The sequence below is a fragment of the Lonchura striata genome, chromosome 10 (genome assembly GCF_050655825.1).
Source record: "Lonchura striata isolate lonStrDom1 chromosome 10, ASM5065582v1, whole genome shotgun sequence".
In the NCBI taxonomy this organism is placed as follows: domain Eukaryota; kingdom Metazoa; phylum Chordata; class Aves; order Passeriformes; family Estrildidae; genus Lonchura; species Lonchura striata.
In genome coordinates this window covers 14,453,119-14,480,830 of record NC_140712.1, presented here as the reverse complement: position 1 = coordinate 14,480,830, position 27,712 = coordinate 14,453,119, and the positions used below count along the sequence as shown (strand labels likewise).

General features: G+C 38.5%; 1 protein-coding gene across 2 annotated transcripts; it reads left to right on the top strand.

Annotated features, from left to right (window-relative positions):
* The first annotated feature begins 2,139 nt into the window (after positions 1–2,139).
* On the top strand, positions 2,140–26,940 carry SECISBP2L (SECIS binding protein 2 like). Of its 2 annotated transcripts, none has more exons than XM_021537511.4 (18): positions 2,140–2,321; positions 11,462–11,640; positions 12,201–12,525; positions 12,644–12,776; positions 13,161–13,390; positions 13,472–13,496; positions 14,232–14,347; positions 16,109–16,240; positions 16,656–16,739; positions 17,537–17,704; positions 17,857–17,998; positions 19,605–19,774; positions 20,862–20,994; positions 21,968–22,130; positions 22,810–23,030; positions 23,687–23,841; positions 24,296–24,515; positions 25,483–26,940. In XM_021537511.4, exons 1-18 carry the CDS (start codon positions 2,304–2,306, stop codon positions 26,154–26,156), a joined length of 3,288 nt encoding a protein of 1,095 aa, XP_021393186.3. In that variant the 5' UTR covers positions 2,140–2,303; the 3' UTR covers positions 26,157–26,940. The 2 variants fall into 2 exon arrangements, with proteins under 2 accessions (XP_021393186.3, XP_085444412.1); XM_085588286.1 differs by having other exon boundaries at positions 12,641–12,776.
* Positions 26,941–27,712: the final 772 nt, after the last annotated feature.

The window sequence follows — 27,712 nt, the reverse complement described above, 5'->3', positions numbered from 1 at the left end:
AATTAAGCTGCATTCCACACTGAAACACTGGTGTGCTAATACAAGAAGACGATTGTTCCAGTTGTTTCAGTGGGATTTTTTCACTGTTTTCTGTCCAGTCAGGCAAGTTCTCTCACATTACTTGGAGATGAAAAGTGATTAATTTTGAAGTAAATTTACCAAATTTCACACAAATAAGCAAAACACATTCAACTACTAGGAATTAAATACATTTTTCTCAGTAGAGATTTGTTGTTTAAGTGAGATGAAGTTTAGGTAGCTTATGTTTCATAATTATTTATCTGCAGATTTCCATCTCATATTTAAGTTCATCAGTTACTGATGAAATGCTGTTCAATTGCATCAGCTGAAAGCTCTGTGTACAACCAGCTTAATACCCAGTTTTACTTTCGTGACTTCTTGTGTTGAAATAATAGATCCCATTGTGTAAAAGCCCCTGGGAACACAACCTCATAACCTCAAATTAGTCTGTCTTAGCACCTTAAAATGGTTTCCCAGCATTATAAACACTTAGGTGAGTTCTGCTGACCATTTAATCTTGTTAAGAAAAGTTCTGGGTTACAGAAGTGGATATGAAGCATACAACTGCTGCCGCTTCTCTGGTTCAGGTGAGGTTTCTGTCTCAGCAGCTCTCCTGCTCCCTTCACTGGTAGTAAAACACTGTCCTCACTGAAGTTAGTAGAAACCTGAAAGTTCAATTTAATTGGGATTACAACCTGGCCCACTCCTTTTCCCATATGCTCAATAGGACCTATGATTTTGTGTACTTTGATCTCATGAAAACTTAAATCACAGAGCATACGTAATGTTGCAGACATCTAGGCAAAAGTTACACTTAGATGGTGATCCTGCTGATGTGGATGGAATAGCACAGAAGGCAGTGACAGTCTGCACAATTCTGTTTGTCTCATCTGTTCACAAAATGAGATCTTGCTGTGCAATGCAATAACCCTCTTCATAATCCCATATGTTACGTATGAAGTTTTAATGGTGAAGAGCAACACCAAAGAAAGTACAAATAGATTATGTTGGTTTATCAAATAAATAAAATTTTTATAGCATAGGAAAAATTGTTATGTGATATCATAAATCTGGAAATATTAATTATAAAATAAAGGTTCAATCTAGGAAGCTATAGCAAGATTGGTCTGTCAAGACATTCTTGATAGCTTCTACTGCTGTCAAATTCAGATACTTTCAGGCTTTCTTACTTGTTTCTTTAAAAAGCAAGCCATTTATTCATCAGAAGAACCTCTATCAAGCAGGAACCTGACTATATGTATTAATACATAACACTTTTATAATGTATTTCACCTGGAAGCGCTCAAGAGTCTGATCTGGGATATCCTTTGTATATTTCTTTCACAAAGGTACTTATTCTAGTTCTGCTTTTTTTTTTTTTTTTCTCCCTTGCCATGAATCAACCAAGTTGTAAATAAATCATGCCTCAGTTCCATTACACCCAAGGCGGCAGACCTACTGGCGCAGTGAAACGCGGGGACATCCCGCAGCACACACGTCCGGACCGGGTGTCGCTCCGGGCTCTCAGCCCGGCTCCTGCACGCGTGCCCGTTCTCCCGCCTGCGGTGCACACGCTCTCACGGATTTCGCTGCCGTCACTCACCATTCACCGCATGTTACGGCAGGGCAGCAAAATAAAGGAACGCCACACGAGCCGTGCTCTCAGAATCTGCCCCCTTTGCTGCCGCTGCACACACGGGACCCGCTCCACAGCCCAGCCCTGCACTCCAGACGCTGGTGCGACATTTTTAGATTTCTGCCTCTAAATCAATCACAGGGGTGTTTATTTTTTTTTTTTCCCTTGGTGTTCCAGATAATTTCAAGGACACCGTCGGCCGGAGCCTCCCCCGGCGCCGCCCGCGAGCAGACGGGTCCGCATCGCACCTGCCGGCCTCGCTCGCAGCCGGAACGGCCCCGGGCGGGAACGGCCCCGGGCGGGGAACGGCGCTCCCCGCGCTCACTCCCGCGGCTTCCCGCAACGTTCGTGGCACGGCCCCGCTTGTTTGCGGGCGGCCGGAACGCGGGCGGGGAACGCCCTCCGCAGCGGGGAGCGAAGGCGTTCCCAGCCTGAGCCCGCCCGGCTTCCGTCTCAGCTGGTCCCTCCCCGCCGCCCGTCCCGCCCCGCCGTGGCGTAGCCTGTCCCGGTTCCCGTGATAACCGCGAGCGGGGCCGGCGCCGCTCCGGGCGTGTGCGGAGCGCGGCGGGGGAAGCAGCGCCATGGGGGAGGCGGCCCGGGCCCTCCGCCGCCCTCATTAGAGCCGCCGCCCGGCGCAGCTGGAGCCATGGACAAAGCGGACAAGGTACGAAGGGACCGCGAGCAGCCGCGGCGGGAGGGGCCGCGGTGAGGGCGGGGAGCGGAGCGGGCCCGGCCCGGCCGTGTCAGCCCCGGCAGGGCCGGCGGCGGCGGCCGAGCGGCGGCAGCGCCCGGCGGGGCGCGGCCTGCGGGGCGGGGCGGCGGGACCGGCCGTGAGGGGCGGCGGGACCGGCCGTGAGGGGCGGCGGGACCGGCCGTGAGGGGCGGCGGGACCGGCCCGGCGCAGAGCGGCCTCGGGAGGCGCAGGAGGCCGGTCTCCGCGCTGGAAGCGGAGCTCGCTGTGTGTCCGCCGCCGCCGGCTCCTCCCCGGCGGGAGGCGTCGGGCCGCGCCCGGCCCGGCTGTCCGGGGGAGCCGGGAGCCCGGGAGCGGCTCCCCTGGGAATGCCAAGGGAATTCAGAACTCGGGTGTGTTCTTCGCCCCCCTGTTCCTTCAGGCTTTGTTTCAAGCTTAGGGAAGTATTGCAATGAGTGACATTTAGTTTAAGCCTGCCTGGTCATTAGTAGAGACTTGGTTTCTTGGGAAGGACACAGGTTTCTTTGAGAACTTAGCAACACAATCGAGGTATCGCTCTTGTTGAAATCCTGTAAATGTCACGGTTGGGTTTTCAGTGACAGGACATAGCTGACGGTCTCCTCCTAGCTGAGTGGGTGTAGCTCACCAATTCTACAGGTCGCTATATTTTTTTCTTCCATATTAAACTTGGCTTTGTGAGGTAATCGGTTTGCATTATTCTTACGAGCTCTTATTACTGTAGGTATGAAGAAACAGCAGCAAGGACTTAAGAATTTGTATGATTTGTTACATATGTGCAATAAAACATTTCATCATCAGGAGGTAGTTCTAAAAGATGTATCTGACATGAATGATGTCATCTGTTAGAGCCTGATACTACTTCTAAGCTTCTGTTTCACCAGATTGTGTTGAAAAATGGTGATTTACAGTTATTTGTTTCCTATTTTTCAGCTTTGGCGTCTCCAGGGATTCTAATAGTAGGGTTAAGGAACAAAATAACACAGGTTCCTGTAGCAAAGTAGATAATGACTAATTACGTACTCAGTAAAGACTCACTGCTTTAAATTCTGTACATATATCTAAGGAAGTTTGTGAACAGTGTGTCTTATTACTGTATGTCTCCCATTGTGGCTTTCTGGTGGGATAACGATTTTAATTTTTTTTACTGCTTTTTATTTGCTTTCATGTAGAAAACCTGATCTTATTCTGTAAAATTTGCATTAGTCTAATCTGTAGTACTTTTTGCTTTAAAATCTTGGATTTTGGTGTGGTGGGGTTCCCCCTCCCCCCCCCCCCCCCCCCTTATTGTATCTGCAGTTAATACTGCAGTACACTTGTGAAATATTCATTCCTTATTGCTTGAGTTCTTCAGTACTGGAGGTTCACACATGTGTCCTTATCAAACCACTCTCTTTTCATCTGTCAAATAGTTCATGGAAACAGAAAGTTGTTATGTTATTTACAGTATAAAGTGTTGACTCTGAGTGATTGTCCTAAGTGCAGTATTTCAACTTGAATGTGTAGTTAAGCTCTGAAGCAGGAATTATCTTGTTTATTATGTTTGCAGCATATCAAGTCCTGTTGGTTCCTTATGCCCTAGTAAGGCTTCTAGTCAGACAAATAATTAATACCTGTTGAGTTTCTAAAATGATTCAACAATCTTGTTGCTTTTGTCCATTCATTATACAGTAGCATCTTGATGTGAGACTCCTAGATGCTTTGGGTTTGAAGCTTTTGTGCTGTAAGAATTGAATGTAATAATTTGTTACCAGTGTAAGTGTTTGGTAAGGTTGCATCAGTTTTGGGAGTCATTTCATTTTTTATTTGGGCTCCTTTCTGTTCCTGTACTGAATGATATCTGAAAAATGAATATTAAAGCCTACAAATGTGTGTTTAGCAGTGCTCATTCTCTCCTTCCTTTCCCTCAGAATGCTCTCTCAGGCACAGTATAGTAACTGTATGTGCTTATAGGAGTAACTACTTTAAATTGGAGTATGAACAGCTAGGGCTGTTGTGCTGTGTTAATGTGGTATTTCAAGAGTAAAGGAAGATCACAAATGATGGTTAAACAGAATTTTGTGGCATTGGCTTAGTGAATCGGTATGAGATTTGTTGCAAGATCATTTGGACACCTAATTGATAAAAAAGATGTTGATTTTGGATTGCCTTTAAGGTTTCTGTTACCTAATTTCTGGTATGACTTGTTATAATTATGCTCAGTGATATTTTGGCAGCTGACATAGATGAAAAGGGAGTAAACCTGCTTAAATACAATTATTTTGTGATAGGAATAGTTGCCATTTTTGTAGTGGGTGTGTAAGTCTACTTCTGTCTACACTGGAACAAAATTTTCCCATTAAAAAATATATGGGTTTCAGCAGTTATTTTCCTACAAGAGAGAAAATTCAGCAGATGATGTTCTTTCTGTTTAAGCAGAATATGACAGAAAACTAAAGAGAAACAACTTCCCCTTTCAAAGGTACTGCTGTGCTTTGATTTTTCTCAGTCTTACGGTTTTGTGATTAAGACAGTTGGTTCCTTTAGTACAGTTGAGAAATCAGGTGAAGTTGCAAAATCAGTGACCTGTGTTTTGTTTTAGTATTGCTTAAAGACAGCCTGTTCTGCTTCCCTCTCCTATGTGTGACCACTCAACAGGTGGCTTGATACTATGATTATCATAGAAGTGGATCTAGATCAATGTTTTGTGCTCTTTTGTCCTGTCCAGTTTCCTTCAGTGTTTCTTACCTATGGCAGATTTTTCAACTGAGGAAAACTGGACACTATCTGCTTTCCTGTACATTGCTTTCTTTCGAACCTTGAAAGTGCAGAACAGTGTTGGATTTTGTGAGTTTTGTGTTGTCTTACTTTAGAATATGTTCTTTGGTGAATTTAAATGTTATTGATGCGATTCCATGAATATCTTAACAGTTTGAGCAAAAAATTATTTATCATTTACTAGTTTGTGGAGATCAGGAAACCGATTTGCATAAATAGGTTGGATGAATCCTTTTAGTACACTGTCTACAAAGCACTCAAATAATGACACTACTTCATTTGGATACCATGAGTTTAGAAGTTTGTACTGTTAAATGCTGTAAAGTAGATAAGTGAAGAGGATCCTTTTGGTAACTTTTTTTTTGTCTTTGGACAAGCTTTATGGGAGTGTTAAATTCCCCGCCCCTCCCCCCCTCTTTTTCTTAGAATATTCTGGCTTTGAGTTTAAACATGCCAGCTTGTCGTGTTGTGTCACTTGCTTGTTTTCTATATATAGGTAAAAATGTTAAATATTAAGCTTTTTTATGTTCTGAACATGATACTTAATGCTGTGAAAGGGAAGAGAATTATGCACAATTCTCTTTCTATGAGCTGAGGGAAAAGGGAAAGAGTCACTTCATAGTGTATTTGCTTTAAGTGCTGTGTTGAAATGACTATGTTAAATGTAAATAGGGAAGATTAAATTTTGTGCTTTGTTAAATGGCTTGCTGCTGGTGTTTCCAGTCGGACTGCATATTTACCATTCCCGAGGTATCTGCCACTTAGAAGCAGCTAATTATAGAAACAATGACTTCCATATTTGTAAAGTTTATCTTAAAATAGATGAACTGTGACTTGCCTTACTCCTAACACGGCATTTAAATGATGAAATCCAGAATTCAGAAACAGGATTGTTTTTCTTAAAAAAAAACTCAAAAGTTTGAGCTATGTTTTTATTTTACTTTGGGATGAGGCTTCTTGTATCCAGACTTTGAGACAGTAGAACAGCTGATTTGATTATAGCTCTCTGAGATGTGGCATCTGTGTCTATTTTCTCACCCTGTAAATGGTGAGATTGATATCTAAGCGCTCTCCTCTGAGAGCAGGATGACAGAGATCCTGTTTAATGGAAAATGCTGAATGATATTAGGCTACAATGAACAAAAACTTTTCTAAGATTAAATGTACAGTGCTATAACTATAGGACAAAGTTTACCAGTCTGTTCCTGCTTGTGTCATCTTCTGTCTTTGCAGCTGTTGATGACTACAGTAGCTTTTATATATGAAACAAAGGAGCTCTTCAGTATATGTGCTGTCTTGAAAGACTTGTAATTGTTGGACTGAAATATGTAATGAGCTACTGCAAAATGTTTTGTAAATTGAAACTAGGGTTATCTACAAAAGAGCTTCTGTCTAAATCTTGGTTTATTTTGAAGGGGTGTGTATCCATTAATAGGCAGCTGATTGAAAACCTGATGTTTCAACATTACTTAAATTTATATTTAGAATTGAGTTTGGTTATCAAAGGTTGATTTCAATAAAGCTTTGTTTGGTTTTGTGATGTGGAAGGTTGAACAAACATGAAAACATTTAAGTCAAAAATAAGTTTGGTCTTGCAGTATTTTCAGTGTTTGCTTTTAGATGGCGTGATCAAACCACGTAGTATTTTGTATTAAGGTCTGACCTTGCATTTACTGATGGCAATGGCAAAGCACTAATTTGTTCAGAGGATGCAGACTAGAATAAATCTCAATACTGTGAGAGCAATTAAAGCATAAGCTTGTATCACAAGTGCTCTGTTGTAAGGATTAGGGAAAGTGTAGCAGCCTTCTCCCAAATCTTTTTGTGTTTGACAGATCTTTCTTGTCTGTGGTTACAAACCAATGGCATGATCAGTCCTGTTTGTACTGTTCGTGTGCACTTGGCACTCCACTTGTACTGTGTGGGTGAAATCTCTGAGGAATTGTGTTCACATATATTTGCATGCACTTTGTTTTATTCATTTTCTTGTTTGCTTCTGAAACAAAAAGAAGTTTGTCTTGTGTTCTAGAGTTGACTTCATTCGTTATTGGTTGCATTTTCCACTGAGTCTTAAACATGTCAGTATTTTAAAAACCAAACCCACCATCAAACTGCTTCTTTGGCATTGTTGTTTCTATAGCCCACCAAAGGAGCCTTTCCTGTTAGAATAAATTACAAGTTTCAGTAGGAGATATCTTCTGTTTGTCCAGTGCAATGAAAAATTAGCGTCACCTTTACTTGATACTAAATTGATCAATAGGTTTGGGTTTTTTTTGTTTCAGTTTTTCTCCTTACACTGTGAAGGAAGAAGACCATTTATCAAAAACAGGAGGTACTTTGCTGGCTGTCTTCACCAACATTTCCTCCTAGCTGAGAAATCTATGGTCCTAAAAAGATCTACTAAGATAACTTTGGACAAATTACTTAGCATTGCTTTTTTGTTTCCCTCACTTGTTCAGTGAAACCACTGGCCATCTGTGAAGTGTGCTGAGATGTCTGGAGAATCACCTGGAGAGTTAATTCTGTTGATGTTTTCGTTTCGTTAGTATTCTGACCTTAGTACATTTGTTTCCCCTTTTTGCTTTAAGTTTGCTAAGATTACTGCCCTCATCTGAAGACAGCCTGTGTAACACAGAACTCTTAGAGCATTTTACCAGTCTTTCAAAAATACTTCAAGGAAGCAATATGTTGAAGTTAATTTAATTTAGTTGGTAATACACTTGAGCTGCCTTTTGTTTTCTACCCCAAAGTGAAAATGGGGCCTTGTTGTCTAATGAAATGTTTAAGATATGTGAAAATTGGATGTATTATGCTTGCAGAATGATTTCAAAACACCTGTACTGAGGTTTGTAAGTTTTCAATTGCTGTTTTGATGAGTTGGCATATATATGTGTGTGTGCATTACAGAACAAAATGCAAAATCTGAAAACAGAAGTTTGCCCTAAATCCTTTGCCAAAACAAGTTTATTGAAAGGATTAAAAAAAACCAACTGCCATAAACCAACCAAACCTGTAGGTGCAGACTAAACTGTGCAAGAGAAGTGTTTAAGATATAATGCATGTAAGAGGTATGTGAAATACAGTTTTGATTCCTTTAAATAACAGACACTCCCCAAGTTCTGTAAGCAAAAAAAGGATTTAACTTTCAAATGTACCCATATGTGTTTATGATTACAAGATATACTGTGTTTTATTTTATCATTACAGGTAGGCTAAACTTGTTTTGAGCTGTACAGAAAATTATAATTAAATATATCAGGTAATTGCTCTGTCATAGCAATAGTAATCATAACCTGTATAATGGACTGGACAACAGGAAAGGAAGAATTAAAGTCATCTTTCTAGTCTGGGCATCTCTGAATTGTTTGAACCTGATAAAGCCGAGCAGAATAATGTGAATTATTTTCCTAAAATAATGAAATCACGTTAAGATTGTTGAGTCTTGTGGAAGTTTTTAATACATTTAAAACAAACAAAAACCCCAGCATACCTTTTTTTGTTGGACAGATTTAAATAAGTCAAATTTTATCCAATCCACCTTGGATGTACAAGTAAGGTAGGGATTATCTTTGAGAGTTGACCAGAAATATTTTGCTATGGCAACCTTGCAGATGGGAATCGCTCGCTTCCTGCTTGGATCAGTTACAGCTCTGTTTCTAATATCTAATGTGAAAGAGTGTTCTCTCACAATCCTAATAATGAGTGAGGATATAGTACAATATCAGAAAAATCATTGTCATGAGACCATTCTGCAAGAGACTTGTCAGTGAAGAATGATTTTTGTATTTTCACGTAAATCTCCCAAATAAGGGAAAGAGCAGACAGCCACATAGGCGAGATCCTTAAAACAGGAAAGCTGGTCCCAATATGAATGACAAATAGAATGTTTTTACTATTTTCTGAGCCAGTACTAGTTTATTTTTAGTGTCTTGGCTAAAGTTCACTTGGCATGTTGGTAGGATAGTGACCAGCAGGTTAGGAATAGTTGTTTGACAGTTTTCAGTGTTTCCTTAGGAATACCACATTTGTAAAACACTCATCCTAGTTTTACTCCTGCATGTTCCATGGATGAAGCACCCTTGGTGCATTCCTTTAATATTCTGATTGCTCAGTTGGTTAGAGCAGGGTGCTGATGACACTGAGGTTGTGGGTTCAATGGCCATATGGACCACTCATTAAAGAGCTTGGCTCAATGACTCTTGTGGGTTTCTTCCTATTCAGAATAATCTCTGATCTAGTTTTGTAGGCCAGCCCATCAGTGAATCTATTCTTAAGCAAGTATTTTTGCCTCGCAGTCTTGAAATAGCATAGAAAAAACCATCTTGGCTTTCAGGGAGGGATTTCAGTGTTGGTATTTCTGGTACTTATTATGTGTTCAGTGTACATAAACAGTTTTAAAATAAAAATTATGAGAAGTTTTTCTCTTGTGTTGAGGAGAATGCCTTGCAGCTTTGCAGAGGGGTAGGCGAGTCACGAGGCAGCTGAGGGATGTGCTCAAGGCCAGAGAGGAAGCTCTGGGTATAGCTGGGTTTGATTTGTGTTGCACAAGTTCGATGCTGCTGCTGCAGCTGCCCCACAGCTTTTCCTCCAAACGGAACTTCAGGAACTGGAAGAGTTACTGTAGAAGAAAAGAATGTTCACCCTCATGATAAAGAAATGCATTTAATTGATACAAAGGTAATTGTTCTGCTGTAATGCAGACCTTGTTTTACAGCAGGAGAGATACTTCTGTGTCTGTGCTTATAGAGTCAGACTGTCCTGCATTGGAACAGAGCTTAAAAATTGTTTGGTTCCAAACCCCTGCCATGGGCAGGGACACCTTCTGTGACATGAGATCGCTCAAAGTCCCATCCAAGCTGGCCTTGAACAGTTCTAGGGATAGTACATCCTTTCATATATTATATTCCATATATATGTATATATTTCCATATTATAGCCATAAGCATTTTCAGAACAGTCACTAAAATATACTTTCCTGCCAAGAAGACTGTGTCTTGTCAGTTTGAAAGACATACTTCTTTCATTGGGATAACTGTATTTTCAAAAAATCTTTTGAATGTGCCCTTCCCACCTCTTCCACTCCCATGCTGCTAAAACAACATGAGATCTTATTTAAGTAGAAGTTTTGGGAACTTGAGATTCAGATATTGGGTGGGAAGGCTGTCTCAGGATGGACTGTGGATGTGACAAAGAGCAAAGCCATGGAGTGAGAAGTGTGTAGTAGATGTGGGACTACTTGCTGTGCTACTTCCAGAGCTCCCATTTAACTGTTTCAGCTCATGTGGATGTTCTGGAGGTATTAATGAGGTTAGAAGACTGTCTTCAGTAAACATTTAGGATTTCATTTTTCTGCTATAAGAGCATTTACTTTTATAGGTTATATGTTACCTTTGAGATTATTTTGTAGGCATATGGAAGGAAAAATGTCTGGAGTTCTTGTCTGCTTTAGAATAAATCTTCTGAGTATTTGACACTCCATGAGATAGTAATCAGAGACACGTGTAGTTAGGCTGAGATATTTGTACAAAATAAAGATTATTTTAATCTGAATGCAAGTTATAGTGGAATATAGAATTTAAAGGTTCTTTGGTTCTGCAGTTGTGTTATTGAATACAGCATTTTTTGTTGTTTGAGTGTAAGATGCAGCTATGTTGTACAAAACCAAAGATGTGAGCAAAACTGTCTTAAACTAAGCATACCTTCAGGATTGAGGGATATGCTTTTCTTCGAAAGCACAGTTTAAACTTATTTCTAAACCTTCTTCATGATGACATTTAATCATAATCTTAACACTTTAAAATATGTTCAAGTTGAGCAGATAGCATGTGTGGGGAGGGTTCTTCTGTGGTGCATCATCTCTTAAACTATGGTTTAGTGCTGAAAAGTCTTTTTTATAATTGCCTAGAAACATGGTCAGTTTTGTAGAGCAGGCCAGGCATTACTACATCTTCCATATGTTGGTTTCACTTCTGAAAGCCTACACAACTGTGCTCCACATACAGTGCTAATTTGGTTTCGTTCTGTGCTCCGACTCATATAGCTTCTGCAAGATCTGGGCTTCAGTCCCTTTTAAATTAATTAGTGTTTGCATTGCAGTTGTAAAGGTTAAAACAAATGCTAAGTGTTGGTGATCTGTATTACACCCTGCACTGATTGGAAGGATGCAATAAGCACTTGCCAACTGTTTTCCACCTCTCTTGGTTTACTGCAGAAATCCTGTAGCCTTGTCATCCGTTTGCCTGCTGTTCATGGTACTTTGCGTACAACTTCATGAATCTAAATTTTCCTGAGCAATTTATGATTGTAATTAATGAAGACATTCTTTCTTTTCTCTTAAGAATGTCAAGCTGTCAGCTGAAGTAGAACCATTTATTCCTCAGAAGAAGGGTCCAGAAACACTAATGATCCCAATGGCGCTTCCTAATGACAGTGGAGGAATTAATGGCATGGAACCAACTCCAATCCCTAGCTACCTGATCACTTGCTATCCATTTGTACAGGAAAATCAATCCAACAGGTAATAAGTGGTTGTGATTTTCATGGAAGATGATCTGTTTTTAAATGCGTTTAAACTTGTAGGTTTGAGAGTGAATCAGTGATTGTGGAGTGTATATTAAGGTTTTTGTTCATATTTAACCCTTCATATATGAGGAGGAAGTTTCTCTGTCTTTTACCTATTTTCTTCCCTTTGCTTTTCTCCTATCATATTCTTTGTTGCCTTTTTTTTTCCTGGATATAAAGGTCTGGTACAAATCCATCCCAAAGTCACCTGCTGTGCTCTTGGATCATTTAGGGCAGTCAGGAGGTTTTTTGTCTGAATCTCTGAATGAAGCAAAGCTTTGGGTGTCCAGCTTGGGTCCTGCCATGGTTAAACACAACATGGTGCTATTTAGCTGATTCAGTATTCCATGTAGCTGTACCCAGTTTTCTTACATAACTAGTGAAGAATATGTTGAGTTTAGGAACTTCTTATAACAGAGCTGTTATTTTTGAAAGGGTGATCAAGACATGAGTTTTCTTTGAGAGGTGGAAGACTTACTGAGCAGTTTTCTTTCCTTTTGTGTTTTTTTTTAATAGACAGTTTCCATTATATAACAATGACATCAGATGGCAACAGCCCAGCCCAAACCCTGCAGGACCATACCTTGCTTATCCTATAATATCTGCACAGCCACCTGTTTCTACAGAATATACTTACTATCAGCTGATGCCAGCACCATGTGCTCAGGTCATGGGTTTCTATCATCCTTTCCCTACGCCCTATCCTGCACCCTTTCAAACAGCAAATGCTGTAAGTACAGTTACTACAGAATGCACTGAGCGTCCCAGCCCGTCAGGCCAGGTCTTCCCATTGTCCACTCAGCGGAGCAGAAGCAGTAACAGAGGAGCAGTCATTCAAAAAGTAAGTCTGCTTTTAAATAGGGTAAGTAGAACTGTATAAAGAGAATGTCTTTACACAGGAAACACATATCTCATGTTTTATCAACTTTTTTTGTGTGTGGGGCAATCTTTGAAAGCAGCAGCAGCTACAGATGCACATAAAAAGTAAACGTCCTCCTGTGAAAAATGTCGCCACTCAGAAGGAGACCAGTTCATCAGGTCCTGAGAACAGATCAAAGATTGTTTTGTTGGTTGATGCATCACAGCAAACAGGTAATTTGTTTAAGTTCTGGGTGTATGAAATAACTAGAACTACACGTCAGTTGTCATCTTTTCTAAAAGAGGGTGGACCTGATTTAGATGTAGCTTTTAAGAGAAGTCTTTGCAGCTCAAAAGGATAATGAAGAAAAGGTGCTGATGGTTGCAGATACCTTCTCAGTATGTCACCTTATAATGTTGCAGTGACACGATACTCTTGCAGAGTACCAACTCTTGAAGGAGTTTGTTATCAATAACAGTTGGACCTGGACATAATTTAAATTCAATGCTGGTTTAGTGCAAAGACTGTCTTTTTGTATTTGTTTTTATGATGTGTAACTTTTTCATGTCTCTTATCAATTCCTGCACAAGTAATTTTATTTTTATTGTTTCTTGAAGACTTTCCTTCAGATATAGCCAATAAGTCACTTTCTGAGAGCACCTCCACGATGCTTTGGAAGTCAAAAGGCAGGCGCAGGAGAACGTCTCACCCTGCTGCAGAGTCCTCCAGTGAACAGGGTGCAAGTGAGGCAGACATTGACAGTGACAGTGGCTATTGTAGTCCTAAGCATGGCAATAACCAGGCTGCAGCTATGGCTTCAAGAAATACAGATTCATGTGCAATGAATGTATGTAAACATAACTGAGTAACTTTATTTGTAGCCTACAGACTAATGAAAATTATTAAATTGTTTTTTTTTTCTTTTCAGGTTGTGGAACCATCAATAAATACAAGTAAGCATTGCCTTGACTGGTAAGCTGTTTAAATAATTTGGCAGGGTTTGCATTTGTGTTTTTGCTTTACATACCTCTTCATCTACTTCAGCATGCTGCTCTAACTGATCAGATACTTCTGAGGATCTATCTTTACTGTGATTTCCAACCATCTCCACTAAGACACCTGTTACTTGCTGAATGAACAAGTATATAGCTATCACTAAGGATTTAACAGCTGTCTATCTTTAATAGGTTAAAAAAAAACTCCAGTGGAAGCATTCAGACAAAGCTGTGCTCCTGTTTAGTTTGTCCTCAGGCTTACTTACCCTTTTGGGCTGTAGTTCATACCTGGGTAGTAACAGAGTCAGGGAGTTCTCATTCTCTATTTCAGAAGCACTGATACTTTTTAGAAGCTTTATATGTACCATGGACAAATAGTTTGTTTTGTGTGGTAGTAGTAGGTAATGCCAGGGACTACTATTTATGACTGAACAGAAATTGGGAGGGATGTGAACGTGAGATTACTTTCTCACTGCTTTGTGGTGATCAATTTTTGGCAGCTTGAATGTTCCATAAAGGTAACTGCCAACATCTGAGAATAGCTATCAAAGTAAGTGTTGTCACAGGAGAATTAGGCTTTCTCCAGGAACTTTATTTGTATCTCAATTGTGTTCCTGGCTCTGCTGCATATGAATCATTATGATATGTTCTGGATGCTAATTCTGTTTTTCATAGATGGTAATTCTCTTTCAGCTGGTATAGGTTGGACTAATGTAAATTCCCAGGCAACTCAAAAAAAACCTTGGATTGAAAAAACTCTGACCTTTTCTAGAGGCGGAAGACAAGCTGAGCAAAGAAATAATCCACAGGTATGCTGCCAGTGGTTCTCAATTTACGTATTTGGGCCTTCTTATAATATGGGAAAATAAGGAATTTGGGGGGAATTATAAAATTAACATACAAAAACTATTTAATTAAACAGTATAGAAAGTGAACCTTAAAGTCTAGTTGCACATTTGCTCATTTGCACATTTCTAACTGGTATGTTTTGCGAGCTAGCTCTATATCATATATATGTATAATTTAATGTCCTTTACAGTTCTTTGCCTATAGCCCGTGCTTTATTTGTATCTACCTAGGAAGAACATTACATATATAAAGTAACCTGTGAAATGACGATAGTGTGGGTGTAGAAAAATTAGTTCAGTTTTTGACCCATTCACACTTCAGAAGAAAAAAAAATTCTCAAACTTTCTAAAGAAAGATTTGGATGTGGTGAACTAGAATCCTATGTTCTCACTCCTGTTGTCTTCAAAACTTTCTAAAATTTACATTGGCAAACCATTTTTTAAAGATTTTTATTATGTCTTAATGGCTTAAAATTATTTTATGCTAAAGCTTTTGAATATCCTGTGAAACTTCTTTCAGTTGGGACAGAATTTCTGTTATTATGTGAGGAGAAGGTGGCCTTCCTAATTTTGAGAGATTTTTTTTGGGGCAGATGATCCAGAGGGGTGCAAAGAAACCTGAAACATTTGCCTTTGTTTAAACATAGGTTTTGCTCGAACTGTTATTGCACACAAGAAATACGAGCTCCATGTGGGAGCCTTGGATAAACGTGCCTGTTGTGCAAACATATGTGAGCCAGCTTGGCCTGTTTAGGTTTTTAGATGGAATTGTTAAATTGTTTTGAATCTTGCTGTTTGGTAACTGTGGGTTTATTATAGAAAGAAGCTTGTGGATCTGTGTATCTGGCAGTGTAGCAGTTCTGAATCTTTTTATAACCTGCTGTCAAATCAGAGGCTTTAGAAGCCACTATTGTTAGTTATGGCATTGGGAGAGCAGGAAGAACTAGACTTTCTTTCATCCAGTCATAGTTTAGACTCTAAATCTGGCAGTTATTTTAGATACTTGAAAACAAAGCTGGCTTAAAAAGTTTTAAATTAGGTTGCCTCAGCCAAATTCACTGTACCTCAAGGCAGAATTGTCCTAGAAATTATTTTCTGTTGAAACTAAATTGGTATGAGATCTGTAGGAAATTTTCTTGAGAAATAGGTAAGTATAAATGTGAAATTCAAGTCATACACTGGTTTTTGCCAAACACTTGCACATGGGTTTCCACCAATCTGTCACATAATAAACAGAAGAATGCTTATACCACTATGCTGCTGTCTCTGGTCTTTAGAGAATTGTGTGCATGGGCATTGTGTTGAAAAGGCAGTAACTGCATGCAGAATTATTATGCAGTGGGAGAAAGTTCTTTGGAGTGATCATGGTTACAGACAGTTCCTCAGGGTTCATGGCTGTTAGTCACCGGCAGCTCCTGAATTTCTTCATATTTGGCCAAAAAAACCTTTTAAAGTTACAAACTTAAAGATTTATTATATTAAGGGGGAGGAATAATCTGGTACTGTCTACAGAATTTTTGTGCAGGCTTTAAAGAAAAAGACAACCCAAAAAACCCACCAGAAAGCCCCCACAAAAAAAAAATTCACAACACCAAAGCACAGTTTACTCTGAAAACTGTACCTAGTTGGTAATTAGCAGAGATGATAAAGCTTTATGTGCATGCACATGCATAGCTTGAAAAATTGAAATTACAAAATGCCAGTCACATTTGTGTTTCTCAGTCTGGTTTCAGATGCAGAGACCACAGTACATCTTCAGAAAGAATGCAGAGTTTGCAGAAACGACATGAAAAACCTTTAGCTACGAGCCAGGCAAACAGAGCAGAACAGAGTCCTGAACCTCTGTATTTTGAGGTACTGTTGTATGAAAACTCTTTCCTTGCATCGTGTACAGAAAGAGACTTGTATTTGGGTGTTGTGGAAGGTGCAGCAATTTAGAACACTGTGGTTGACAAATCAAATAAGCAGCCTTCAATTAACTTTTTCTGTTCACTTATGAATAGAAATTGGTATGTTTGCTGGTTTATCCCCTCTAATTGTAATAGGATTTATTTTGGTGTAAAAAAGAATTTTTTTCTTTAAAAAGTACTATTTGGATACAGAAATGCTTTCTTAATTTTTCATTATTTTCTGTTAGTGTCACAAGAGTCCTTCTAGCTTATGTGGGATATAGGAAATCATTCTGGTTTTTTACCTTAAGCAGTTTCAGTCAATGCTTCTCATGCGACTTTGGTTCCATCCTTTTATTTTTAATTTCTGTATTGTTTAGGATGAAGATGAGTTTCCAGAGCTAAATAGTGACAATGGCAGCAGCAAAAGTAGTAGCATCCAGCAGAAGATTTCACCCAAAGTAGTAAGTAATTATTTTCTTTTGCAAACTATTGTCTTTTGAGACTATTCAATTTGTGTAATTTTTTTATGAATCTCTGCTACAAGACTTACATTGCAGTAATTGTAATTATCTTGGGGTATTTCTGTTACTGGCCTTGGAGGCTAAAGATGCCAGTTAAAATAATTGGTGCAGGGAACCCATCTTAAAAAAACCCAAAACTTCAGGATTTTTCTTTTGTAATGAGATTGTAAGATATATGTTGCAGACATTTAGTATCACAGACTGTCCCAGGTTGGGACTGCTGCATCATGATGCTTTCAAGGCATCTCTTAAGACTGTTAAATCTGCAAATATGTAGTAATGGTACCAGTTTTTCAAAATAATTAGTGTAGTTTCTTTAATTTCGAACTGCATCTGTTTTAAGGCTGTGGGAGCAGTTGTTGGAAAGGTGCTTCTTTTAGTATGTGATCTACTTAAATATATTGTTGTAGAACTATGCCTATACACTGCTTAATCTATTTGGCTGCTTTCCAGGAAAGTCAAGTCCTGTGTGAAATCTTGGAGGGGGAAATTCTTTATTTAGTAATCAGATTGGAAAACCTTCTGAAGACATCATTTGAGCTGAATAGAATAGCTTACCCATACAAAAATGGAATATAAAGAAGTTGTATTAACTTGCATCATCTAGCTGTAGTTAATTAGGATGTCATGCTGGTAATCAAAACCTTGGGTGATTTGATTTCTGAAATGCCCCATATTTGGTGGTCTGTAGAGAAAGGTCTTTTAATTGTGTTTTTGTGTATTGTTTAAAATTCTAGCTGGATGACTTACCAGAGAATTCTCCAATCAATATAGTCCAAACTCCAATTCCAATTACAACCTCTGTACCAAAGCGTGCAAAAAGTCAGAAGAAGAAGGCCTTGGCTGCAGCACTTGCAACAGCTCAAGAGTATTCAGAGATAAGCATGGAACAGAAAAAACTTCAAGTGTGTAGCACCCTGCCCACCCCTCAGCACTTGGTCAAGAGGATGATTAGTTACCTGTTGCTCCTCTTGCTCTCTAATAGCAGTAATTCTTTGTAAAGAGTGTTGCAGGCACAATTTCTTTGTATTTATTGCATGTGATGTTTCTCTTGTAGGAAGCTTTATCAAAAGCAGCTGGAAAGAAGAGCAAGACCCCTGTCCAGTTAGATTTGGGTGACATGTTAGCAGCTCTTGAAAAGCAGCAGCAAGCAATGAAAGCTCGTCAGATCACCAACACCAGGCCTCTCTCATACACAGGTATTTCTGATGTGCCTGACAATGCCTGAATACATTTTGTGCCAACATGAATGTGATTGATCTGAGCATCTTAAATGTTTTTCTTTCTGTCAAGTTTTAGCTTTTGAATATATGTGTGATAAAAACCTGGAAATATTATTTTTAATATATTTCTCAATAAATTACCTGTGTTGTCATCCTCTAAGCTGCAGTACACAGTGGTGAAAATCCATATAGAACTGAGGCCAAATGTCTTTTAAGAAGACCTTCAATTCAAAACTCAGTTTGTGTCCTGAGAGTAATTCAGTGATTAAATGAATATGTGAAAGAACATCTCTACTAAAGATGTTATAAAATACTCTTTGAAAGAGGGGATATCTTTGACTGTGATATGGAGGGATATGTCACTAGGATATTCTTCCCATTTCTGCTCTTTATAGTTCAAGGTCTCCTGACCCAAGGCTTACTCAAATCAAATTTGTTTGTTAAACTGTCCATTATTTCTACCTTATGCTTTTACCATCCACAATGTCCAGTGGCAATAATTGTAACCTTACTACATCCTGTGTGGAGAAACTTTTCTTTCTGCTGTTATTTTGGGATGGAGGTCAGTATTGGCTTCTTTTGTGCTCTAACTCAAAGTTTTGTTAGCTTTCACAGCCTTCTTATTACAAAGACTGGGCAGTAATTCCCTTCTTTCCTCTTCTGATTCTTAGGTGTCTGTCAGGTCTCTGAAGAGTCCTAGTCTATTTAATTATTTAATTCTGGAAGTATCTTTTCTGAGAATCCATCTTTCTTTTTCTGTACCTTTGTGTAGTTCTGCTGTATCCTTTTAAAAATAAGATCAGGCATAGAGAGATTAGATTATAGTTCCATCATTAATGTATACAATGGCTTAATTATGGTTTTTTGCTATGTCTGTATCAACACAACATTAAATTAGCTTTTTTAGTACTTGCTGCCAAATACAGAATTGACATTTTTGTAATTACTTATTATAACCCTGCCAATCTGATTCCTAAGCTCTTGTATGTAGCCTGGAGTCCCTCATTATGCACATAGTTACCATTTTCTTTCTGGTGTGCTGGTTCCTTTACCTGCTTTGAATTTCAGCAGTGTTCAAACATCAATTCAAGTTGGCAAGGTTATATCAAACAAAGCTCTGCAAAGAACTGTTGGCATTTCCATTGGACACAGCACTTGTTTTATTCTTTCTGGCAAAAGATCCACTTAACTACATGCTGCACTCTCTCATCTGTTTTGTCCTGTCAACTATTCAAGTCTTTAACAACTGAAAATCAATGCTTGTATAAATATTTGCAACTTACCTTGCCATAATCATCTAACTAATAAAGCTACATGTAGTCATTTGAGAGAAACCCCATACTATTTATTAAAATAATTCCTGGAATCCACAGTTTCCTAAAACATGAGGCTAAGTTGAAGAAAGCTTAAAACCATCTGGAAGCAACAATATCTGATGATGTCATTTTCCTGTCATTATGAACTGCTTTTTTTCCAAGGAAGGAAAATCTACTTAGAGAATTCATCAGTGGAAATTCTGAAAACAGTGCTGAAATAAAGCTGACATGTCTTTTGTTGAAACTAATATCTATCTTGTATTTAGTTGGCAGTGCTGCTCCCTTTCATACCAAAGAATCTGCCAGCAGAAAGTCCATAACAAAGGGACAGCCCTCTATGGGTTGCCTTAATCCTTTGGATTCAACTGCCCCAAAAGTGAAAAGAGGAAAAGAGAGAGAGATTGCAAAGCTGAAACGCCCTACAGCACTTAAAAAGGTAAACGTGCCAACCTTGGAGTGTTTTGACCCACACTCATACTTGAAAAATACCATTAAAAAAACCCTGTTACTTTCTGAGTTGAGGATTGGTTGTCATGAACACAGGGCAAAGGAATTAGGAGCTTCTGCCTCCAGTTCTGCTAAACTGATGCCCTCTCCTTTGGATCTAGACATGTAACATAACTTTTATATCGGAATAATCAGTTGAAATTAATAAAAATGCATCTTGATACAGGTTGCCAAGGGTGTTTTCTTTTTTTAACTGCAGGCACTAGAACACATGGAAAAGCTTCCATAGTTTTTTCATGTGGCTGATTCTGAGTCTGTAGTGCAATTTAGTATGCTAACCTTAGTTTTCTTATTCCTTTTTATAGAGATGGGTAAAGAACTTGAAGCAAACCCACAATTTTTGAGTAAGCTTAGAAATAATTAATTGCTTGTTTATATCTATGTTCTTGCAGTCATAAATTAGGTATGTGCAGAAGGAATCGAGTATATATATGGAGATCAGAAGGTAAAATATAAAAAAGTGAGCCCTAAAAATGCAGGTGTTTTTCTGACTTGCCTGTGATCAGAGTTAGAGGAATTCACCTGTTCAGAAAATTTTCTAAACTCTGTCGTCAAGGCTTTTATGTTGTTGCTATTAAAAATTATAGTAATACCAGTATATCCATGGCTACTTGCCTTTGCACTTCCTTTTATAGAAAGGGTTGTCTTTATTGAGGTGCTTCATAAAGATGACTAATATGCCTGCATAAGGTATTCTTTTACAGGCATGGGGATGAGGAATGGGTAATAAGTGAATGTTATGTATCAGAAAGGAAGCTGTGAAAGTACTTAAACTATTAAAAGTACTATTTATGTAGAAGTGTGTGAGTATTGAGTATACCATCTATAAAATGCTGCAGTGAAATACTCTTTGTGATCAAAGAAGAAACAAATTATTTCTAGGGTTTCTATCCTGGCATGAGCAGGAAGGTTCAAAACAGCTCACTTAACTTTGTGTTATGTTCAGTGAAAGGGATGTTTTTCTTTACAGGTATATCTAATTTTCAGATGCTGACAGCTGTTGGTTTTGTTTCTAGATTATTTTGAAAGAGAGAGAAGAGAAGAAAGGCCGTTTATCAACTGACCACAGCCTTCTGGGTTCTGATGAGCAGAAAGAGGCTCATTTAAACTTGACTGCTGACCAGTCTCAGGAGCTGGCCTCTCAGGAAGGTTGGTCTCTGTCTCTAGATGCCCATCACTCCCCCTCAGCTATACTAATCTACTTACTTTCATATTTTCTTTCTCTTCTTATAGCATCTTAAAAGATGTTATCTTTTAGCTTTTTTTGACTTCATGAAATATTAGCAATTGAAACGGTCTTCTAAAATGCCTTGTCTGTCCCTCAGTTGTGGAAGGCTCAGAACGCTGTGGGTTCTTAGTACATGATCTCCATACAGCATTTTAATTATCTCAAGTAGATGTTCCCACCACATGTCAGAGTTATAGTATTTTTGATAAGCAAGAACAGTGACTCTTGTCAACCATGCTCTGTTGATCACAGTACTTTTTAATGATGAACATACTGAAATCCAGATACAGAAGTTGCAAACTGTAAATAGGGTTTTCCAGTTTGTTGAATGTGTCAGCTGCAATGTCTGGATTGTCAATTTGCAGCAGCAGCCCTGAGCAACTGGGAAACTCCAGAGAATTTTCAATGTCTTCAACATGTTTGGGGCAGTGGGAATGGGGGAAGGAGGTGTCTGTCAGCATTCTGCATGTACTGCTTCATAATTTTTTCTTCTGAAAGACCTGTCTGACTAGAGTGGGAAAATCCTAGACATTCTAGGAATAAGTTAGTTTAGTATTTTATATATATAAATAGTAAGGAATTATTGGAAGGAGTAATAACATTTAAACATATGTTTTCTTCTCTTTTATTAATTTCCCAAAGTAAGCTCAAGATATTTTTCATGAATATTCAAATACTGCTTATTTATCCAGTCCATGCTGAGTGGTGGGTGTGTGTTCAGCTTGTTTTCTCCCCTTTCCCTTCCCCTCCAGAAGGGGAGGCAAGAATAATGCTTATTGTTTTCAAAATGGAATTTGGACAAAATAAGCGAGTGATAACACAAGCAGTATAGTTCTGTTTCTTTTACATAAAAAATGTATTTTTATTTCGTAATGTTTAAAAATTGCCTTTCAGAAACTGGTCTGAGTATGCCTAGTGATACTTCACTTTCTCCAGCAAGTCAGAATTCTCCATACTGCATGACCCCAGTGTCACAGGGTTCACCTGCTAGTTCTGGAATAGGCAGTCCAATGGCATCTTCTGCAATAACCAAAATTCACAGCAAGAGATTCAGAGAGTAAGAGTTTTGCTTTATTAATATAAATTCAAGGCTTGTACTTCAGTCACCCTTGTGTTTCAAGTGTGGGTAGATTTGGTAGATTTAAGAGCTTAATGAATGTAAGGTTCTCTTTCAGAAATAGAAGGTTCTGCAAGTATTTTCTTTTTTTCCCCTAAATGGATTGCTTGTGTTTGCACACAAATGTGTGTATATATGAACAAACACTCACTTGAGACTTTTTCATTGACACAGGAAATAAGCAAGGTGGGAGTATTCTCTGAAAAATATTTTTTGAAGGAAAGCTATGTATGCTTTGGGTGGGAAAGGAAGGAATACTTAGGAATGCTTAAAATACTGTAATAGTACTTTTTTTATTAACGTATCTTTGTAATGTTCTAAATTAAGAATAAAATTGCTTGAAGCACTTATTGCAGTATTTTTTCGTATTTTAATATTATTTTTGATTGGCTTCTTGAAGTAAGGGATATTACTACAAATACAAATGTTTTATGGCTGTGTTTTTAGCTTACAGTTTGCAGTCTGATTTCTAAATCCTTTTAATGACTTTAGTAAAAGTTAACTGTTCTGAGGAGGTGAAATTACTTTTATTTGCAAAAAGGCTGGGTGAAACATTGGTTATGCTAGTGTTTGTGAAGGAGCAATGCTGACACTTGTCAATGTTGTTTTGAATTGACAGATACTGTAACCAAGTTCTAAGTAAAGAAATAGATGAGTGCGTGACTCTGCTATTGCAAGAGCTCGTCAGCTTCCAGGAACGGATTTACCAGAAGGATCCCACGAGAGCTAAAGCAAGGAGAAGACTCGTTATGGGGTTACGTGAGGTTACGAAGCACATGAAACTAAACAAGATCAAGTGTGTAATCATATCCCCCAACTGTGAAAAAATTCAGTCAAAAGGTAAAAATGATAAAAACAAGTGGTGCTTGGCTCTTTGCAGTTTTCTTGTGCTGATTAAATGTGTTAATTGGCAAGGTTAGAAGCATTTGTTATTATGCATGATATAACATCCCAGACTCCAACTGGGTAATTGCCATTCCACATTTATTCTCTTTTTGCTCCATTCTGGAAGAAACTCTTTCATGAGGGTGAAAAGCTTAACAAAAAATAGATACTGTAGAATTGAAATTTACTCAGCATGTTTCTTAATTCTGTGTTAAATACACTTTGCAGAGAATCCTGAGCTCTGGGTGCTTTTTAGGAAGATTCCTTAAAAGGAATGTGAATTGTTTGTTAGTCAACAAAGGCATTTTGCCGCAACCAGAAGTATAAACAGAGGCTTCCCAAGATAGGAGAATAGCAAATCTCTGCTTAAGAAAAGGCCTGTGAAACTCTGGTTTGTGTGCAGGGCTAATAGAGAACACAGAATATCACCTTCCTCTGTACTTATTCACTACCCTTGAAATGTATTGTGTTATCCTCTGGGACATAGGAGCTGCTGATGTGTGTATTGAAGTTTTACTGGGTAATTGCAGTTAAACTGGATTAGAGAGTTGTATCATGCTATGTGATGACTTCAAGTGACTAGATATCTATTTAAAATTGCTTTCTTCAAGGTGGACTAGATGAGGCTCTGTATAATGTAATAGCCATGGCACGGGAACAAGAAATTCCATTTGTCTTTGCTCTTGGCCGCAAGGCTCTTGGCCGCTGCGTGAACAAGCTGGTTCCTGTTAGTGTTGTGGGTATCTTCAACTACTCGGGTGCTGAGGTGAGCAATTCCAATCACATAAGTGGCTGGAGTAAACAATTATGTAGTAAAGAATTGATTTGGCACCTTTGATAGTAGCCCTGACCTCATCTATATTATGGTGTCTTTTCTTTGAAATTCAGTTTTATGGTACTCAGAGAGTGTGCTAAAACACTTTGGTTACAACATCTCATTGTAGATTTTAAACAGACTTAAACTGTAATCTGAAGTTCTCTGGAAAGCTTAAGAATGTAAGAAAAAGAGTATCCTAAAATATGTCCATCTCCTCAAAGTTGCATAAACCAGGAGTGGTGTTTTTATTATTTAATAGAGAGAAGAACTAATTCTTTTGTAAACTTGAGGTATTGGTGCTAATTGTGAGGCCCATATGTTATATACCTTGGACTGAGAGGAGTAATGTAAAGTGAAAACTGTTACTAAGAATTACTGCTGATAAAACTGCCTTTGTACTTAGGATCTGTTTAATAAGTTGGTATCCCTAACTGAAGAGGCCAGGAAAGCCTACAGGGACATGGTGGCTGCAATGGAACAGGAACAGGCAGAAGAAGCCTTGAAGAATGTTAAGAAGACCCCACATCACATGGGTCATTCTCGCAACCCTTCTGCAGCAAGTGCTATCTCATTCTGTAGTGTTATTTCTGAACCCATATCTGAGGTCAATGAGAAAGAATATGGTAAGTAGCTTAAAGCTTACCTTTTTAAATAGAAGCTGGGGTTTTCCAAATGCTGTTTGTTGTGAAATGTAGCTAAAGATGCAATCCTTCTTCCTAGTTTACAGTATTCTACTATATCCATGGGTAAGAAAAGATCAGTCTTCAGTTAATGTAATAATTTTTTTCTCTGAACTATATAGGAAATAATAATTTCTAATCCTCAGAAGTGTTATAGGTATCTAACATCAGTGGAAGTGGCTTTTCCAGCTTTATTGAACTGTTTTTAAAATGATAGCACAGAATTGATCCTATGACTGAGGAAGAACTGATGACAGCAGGAACTAAAATATGAGGTCTCTGAGGATAGGACATTTTTAATGTAGGTTACATTTTTAAAGTTGAGATGGCAGAGAGTGATTCTTCTGTGAGCAAAGGCAAGTTCATTTATGCAGTTGCTTAAGCCCAGATGAAAAGGAATATAAAAATGGAGACTACTTGTTAGAAGTCGAAAGCCTTTTTTTTTTTTTTTTTTCTTCTTGTTTGAGAGTGAATTAAAGAGAATGCTGTCTTTTTAGTGAATACTTTTGTGGTATCTTAAATTCATTTCAGGAGTTAAATATTCTATAAGAAATCTTTAAATGAATGATTAAGATGGTGGCAGTTTTCTTCTTTTAATTTATACTTGAGAGTAACCTCTTTGACTACTCTTAGTGCTACATTTGGTGTTTACACAGGAAACAAAGTGGCACTAACTTTCAGCTTTGTAATGTCTGCTTTAGGGTACCATAAAAACCCAAAGTTATTCACAGCTCTTTGTTGCCTCTCCTCTTCCTTTCTTTCTCTTTTTGGAGTAGAAATTTTTATAGAAAGCATAGAATAATATTATTAGCTCATTTTGCTGTTTAGGCTGTTATTGCATGTGCAGGAGAAATATTTTTATATAGAAGGAACTGATGTTTCGTACTTAAACTTATTTCAAAATTTGTAGAAACAAACTGGAGAAATATGGTGGAAACATCTGATGGATTAGAGACCTCTGAAAATGAGAGAGAATCTGTGTGCAAAGCTGCAGTACCAGAAAAAGCTGGTAATGGCCAAATGGAAAAAACCACTCTTAATAAACAACAACCTCTGGTTACAACTGGCACTACCTCAGCAACAAATCATGGAAAATCCACCCCAGGTGACAAAGATGAGGTGAAACCAGATGACAATCTGGAATGGGCCTCACAGCAGAGTACAGAAACAGGATCCCTGGATGGCAGCTGCCGAGATCTTTTGAATTCCTCCATGACCAGTACCACCAGTACTCTTGTGCCAGGAATGCTGGAAGAAGAGGAGGAAGAGGAAGATGACGATGATGAGGATTATGCCCATGAACCAATTTCTGTAGAAGTTCAGCTTAATAGCAGAATTGAATCTTGGGTTTCAGAAACCCAGAGAACTATGGAGACGCTGCAGCTTGGGAAGACCCTCAGTGGTGCTGAAGAAGACAATGCTGAACAAAGTGAAGAGGAAGAAATGGAGACCTCGGAGCAGGCTGATCCCATCACTGATGGGGAGGAATGGACAAATGATAAGCACGCAAGTAGCACTCAACATAAACCCACCATCTGCAGTTCTTTGAATAAAGAACACACAGATTCCATCTATATGCCGTAAAAATAAGCAGGAACTCAGGAACTTTGTAGAAACTATATTAAAACTAACTGTTGTAAAGGTTGCAGCCATTATTCCATATGCTTCATCTCAACATTTTGCACTGTTAAACATTTAATACTTGTATTTAATTCACAACAATATTTTTGTAGCTGTCTGTTACTTTTTTGATTTAAAAACTATCTTAGCTCTTAATCAGTATTGATTTCCCAGATTAGAAACTGTGTGGAAAAGTTGTCAGTAAGCCTTCATTTGATGTTTTGTAAAAGGAAACATCTTGCAACTGACCAGTTTTAAGAAAAATTCTTTCAAGTTGTGACTCTTAAGCTTATTTTCAAACAGGTAACCTCCATTAACACTGACAAATTACCAACAATTCATGTTGGTGATATGGTGTTATACTAGGCCTGTCAGTGTATTTGGCCATGACTTTCTAATTCTATCTAGAAATAAAAGGAAAATTGTGATTGTGTTTCATGAAAAGCTAGAAAAAGCCATTTGCAATCTTAATGAGAATGAAGTAGTAGAAAAAATGTGTGTGATTCTTATGCTAAGATAGATGCAGCTTCTTAGTTGATCTTGGTGAATGCATCATTAAAAAGCTGCTGATAGTTGAAATGGTTACAATAAGCTCTAATAACTTTGATTCCAGAAAAACTTTAAACTAGAGGGATGTAATTAATATTTTGCAGGTTTTCTTTACAAGGTAGAAATACTGCATTAAAAAAAAACAGGAAAGAAAACAAAAATTCCCCATTCTCTCTGCATTTGCTGTCTGCCAAACCACACTAAGTGACTCATTAACCATAATCCCTATTCAGGGCTTTTAGTAAACTGATGACTTCCTCTCTCTTCTGTCACTTACCTCAGGAATGCTGTTTTGCATTTTGTATTCTGCATAACACTGCAAAAAGCAAGAATAATCCTTTAACAGCAAGTGTGAATGATGTGGTGGCTATCTCTGCATTCACCTGCATGCTGTGATCCTTGCCAGGATGTATCTTAAGAACTACTGGTGAAAGCATGACCTCTTTATTTCTTCTTGCAGTTGTAACAGCTTTAGGTACCTCTGGACAGAGAAGAAAGTAGTTATTCCAGGAAATGAGGAAGTGCCCTGTAGTTTGGGGAAGTATTTCAGTGGTGCAGAGGTAAAAGAAACAAAAATATGCCCTCCTTGAAACATACCTGTTGCTAGAGAATTGTTCCATGTTATCTTCTGAATACTGAAGTGAAGTGCATTAACTGGTGATGAATTTGTTTTAGTCTGAGGATGGAGTGTGTGTCTAAACCTTGCACGTCAGGAGTCTGTTTTCTGTCTTTGGTATTGGCAAGGGATATACTGAAACTGCCAGCAGCAGGAGCCTCACCACAGGGGTAGCCAAAGAGTAACTCGAGTGAATACTTTCATTGCAAACATGTTTCTTTTCATTTCACTTCATTTTTCTTGATCACTTGTATCAAAATGCATGAAAAGCCTCTGGGTAGGCTGAAAACCACAGGAAACTGAAATTAGCTGAGTTGGGTGTTCAGTCCACACTTAGGAACATGGGACCAATGTT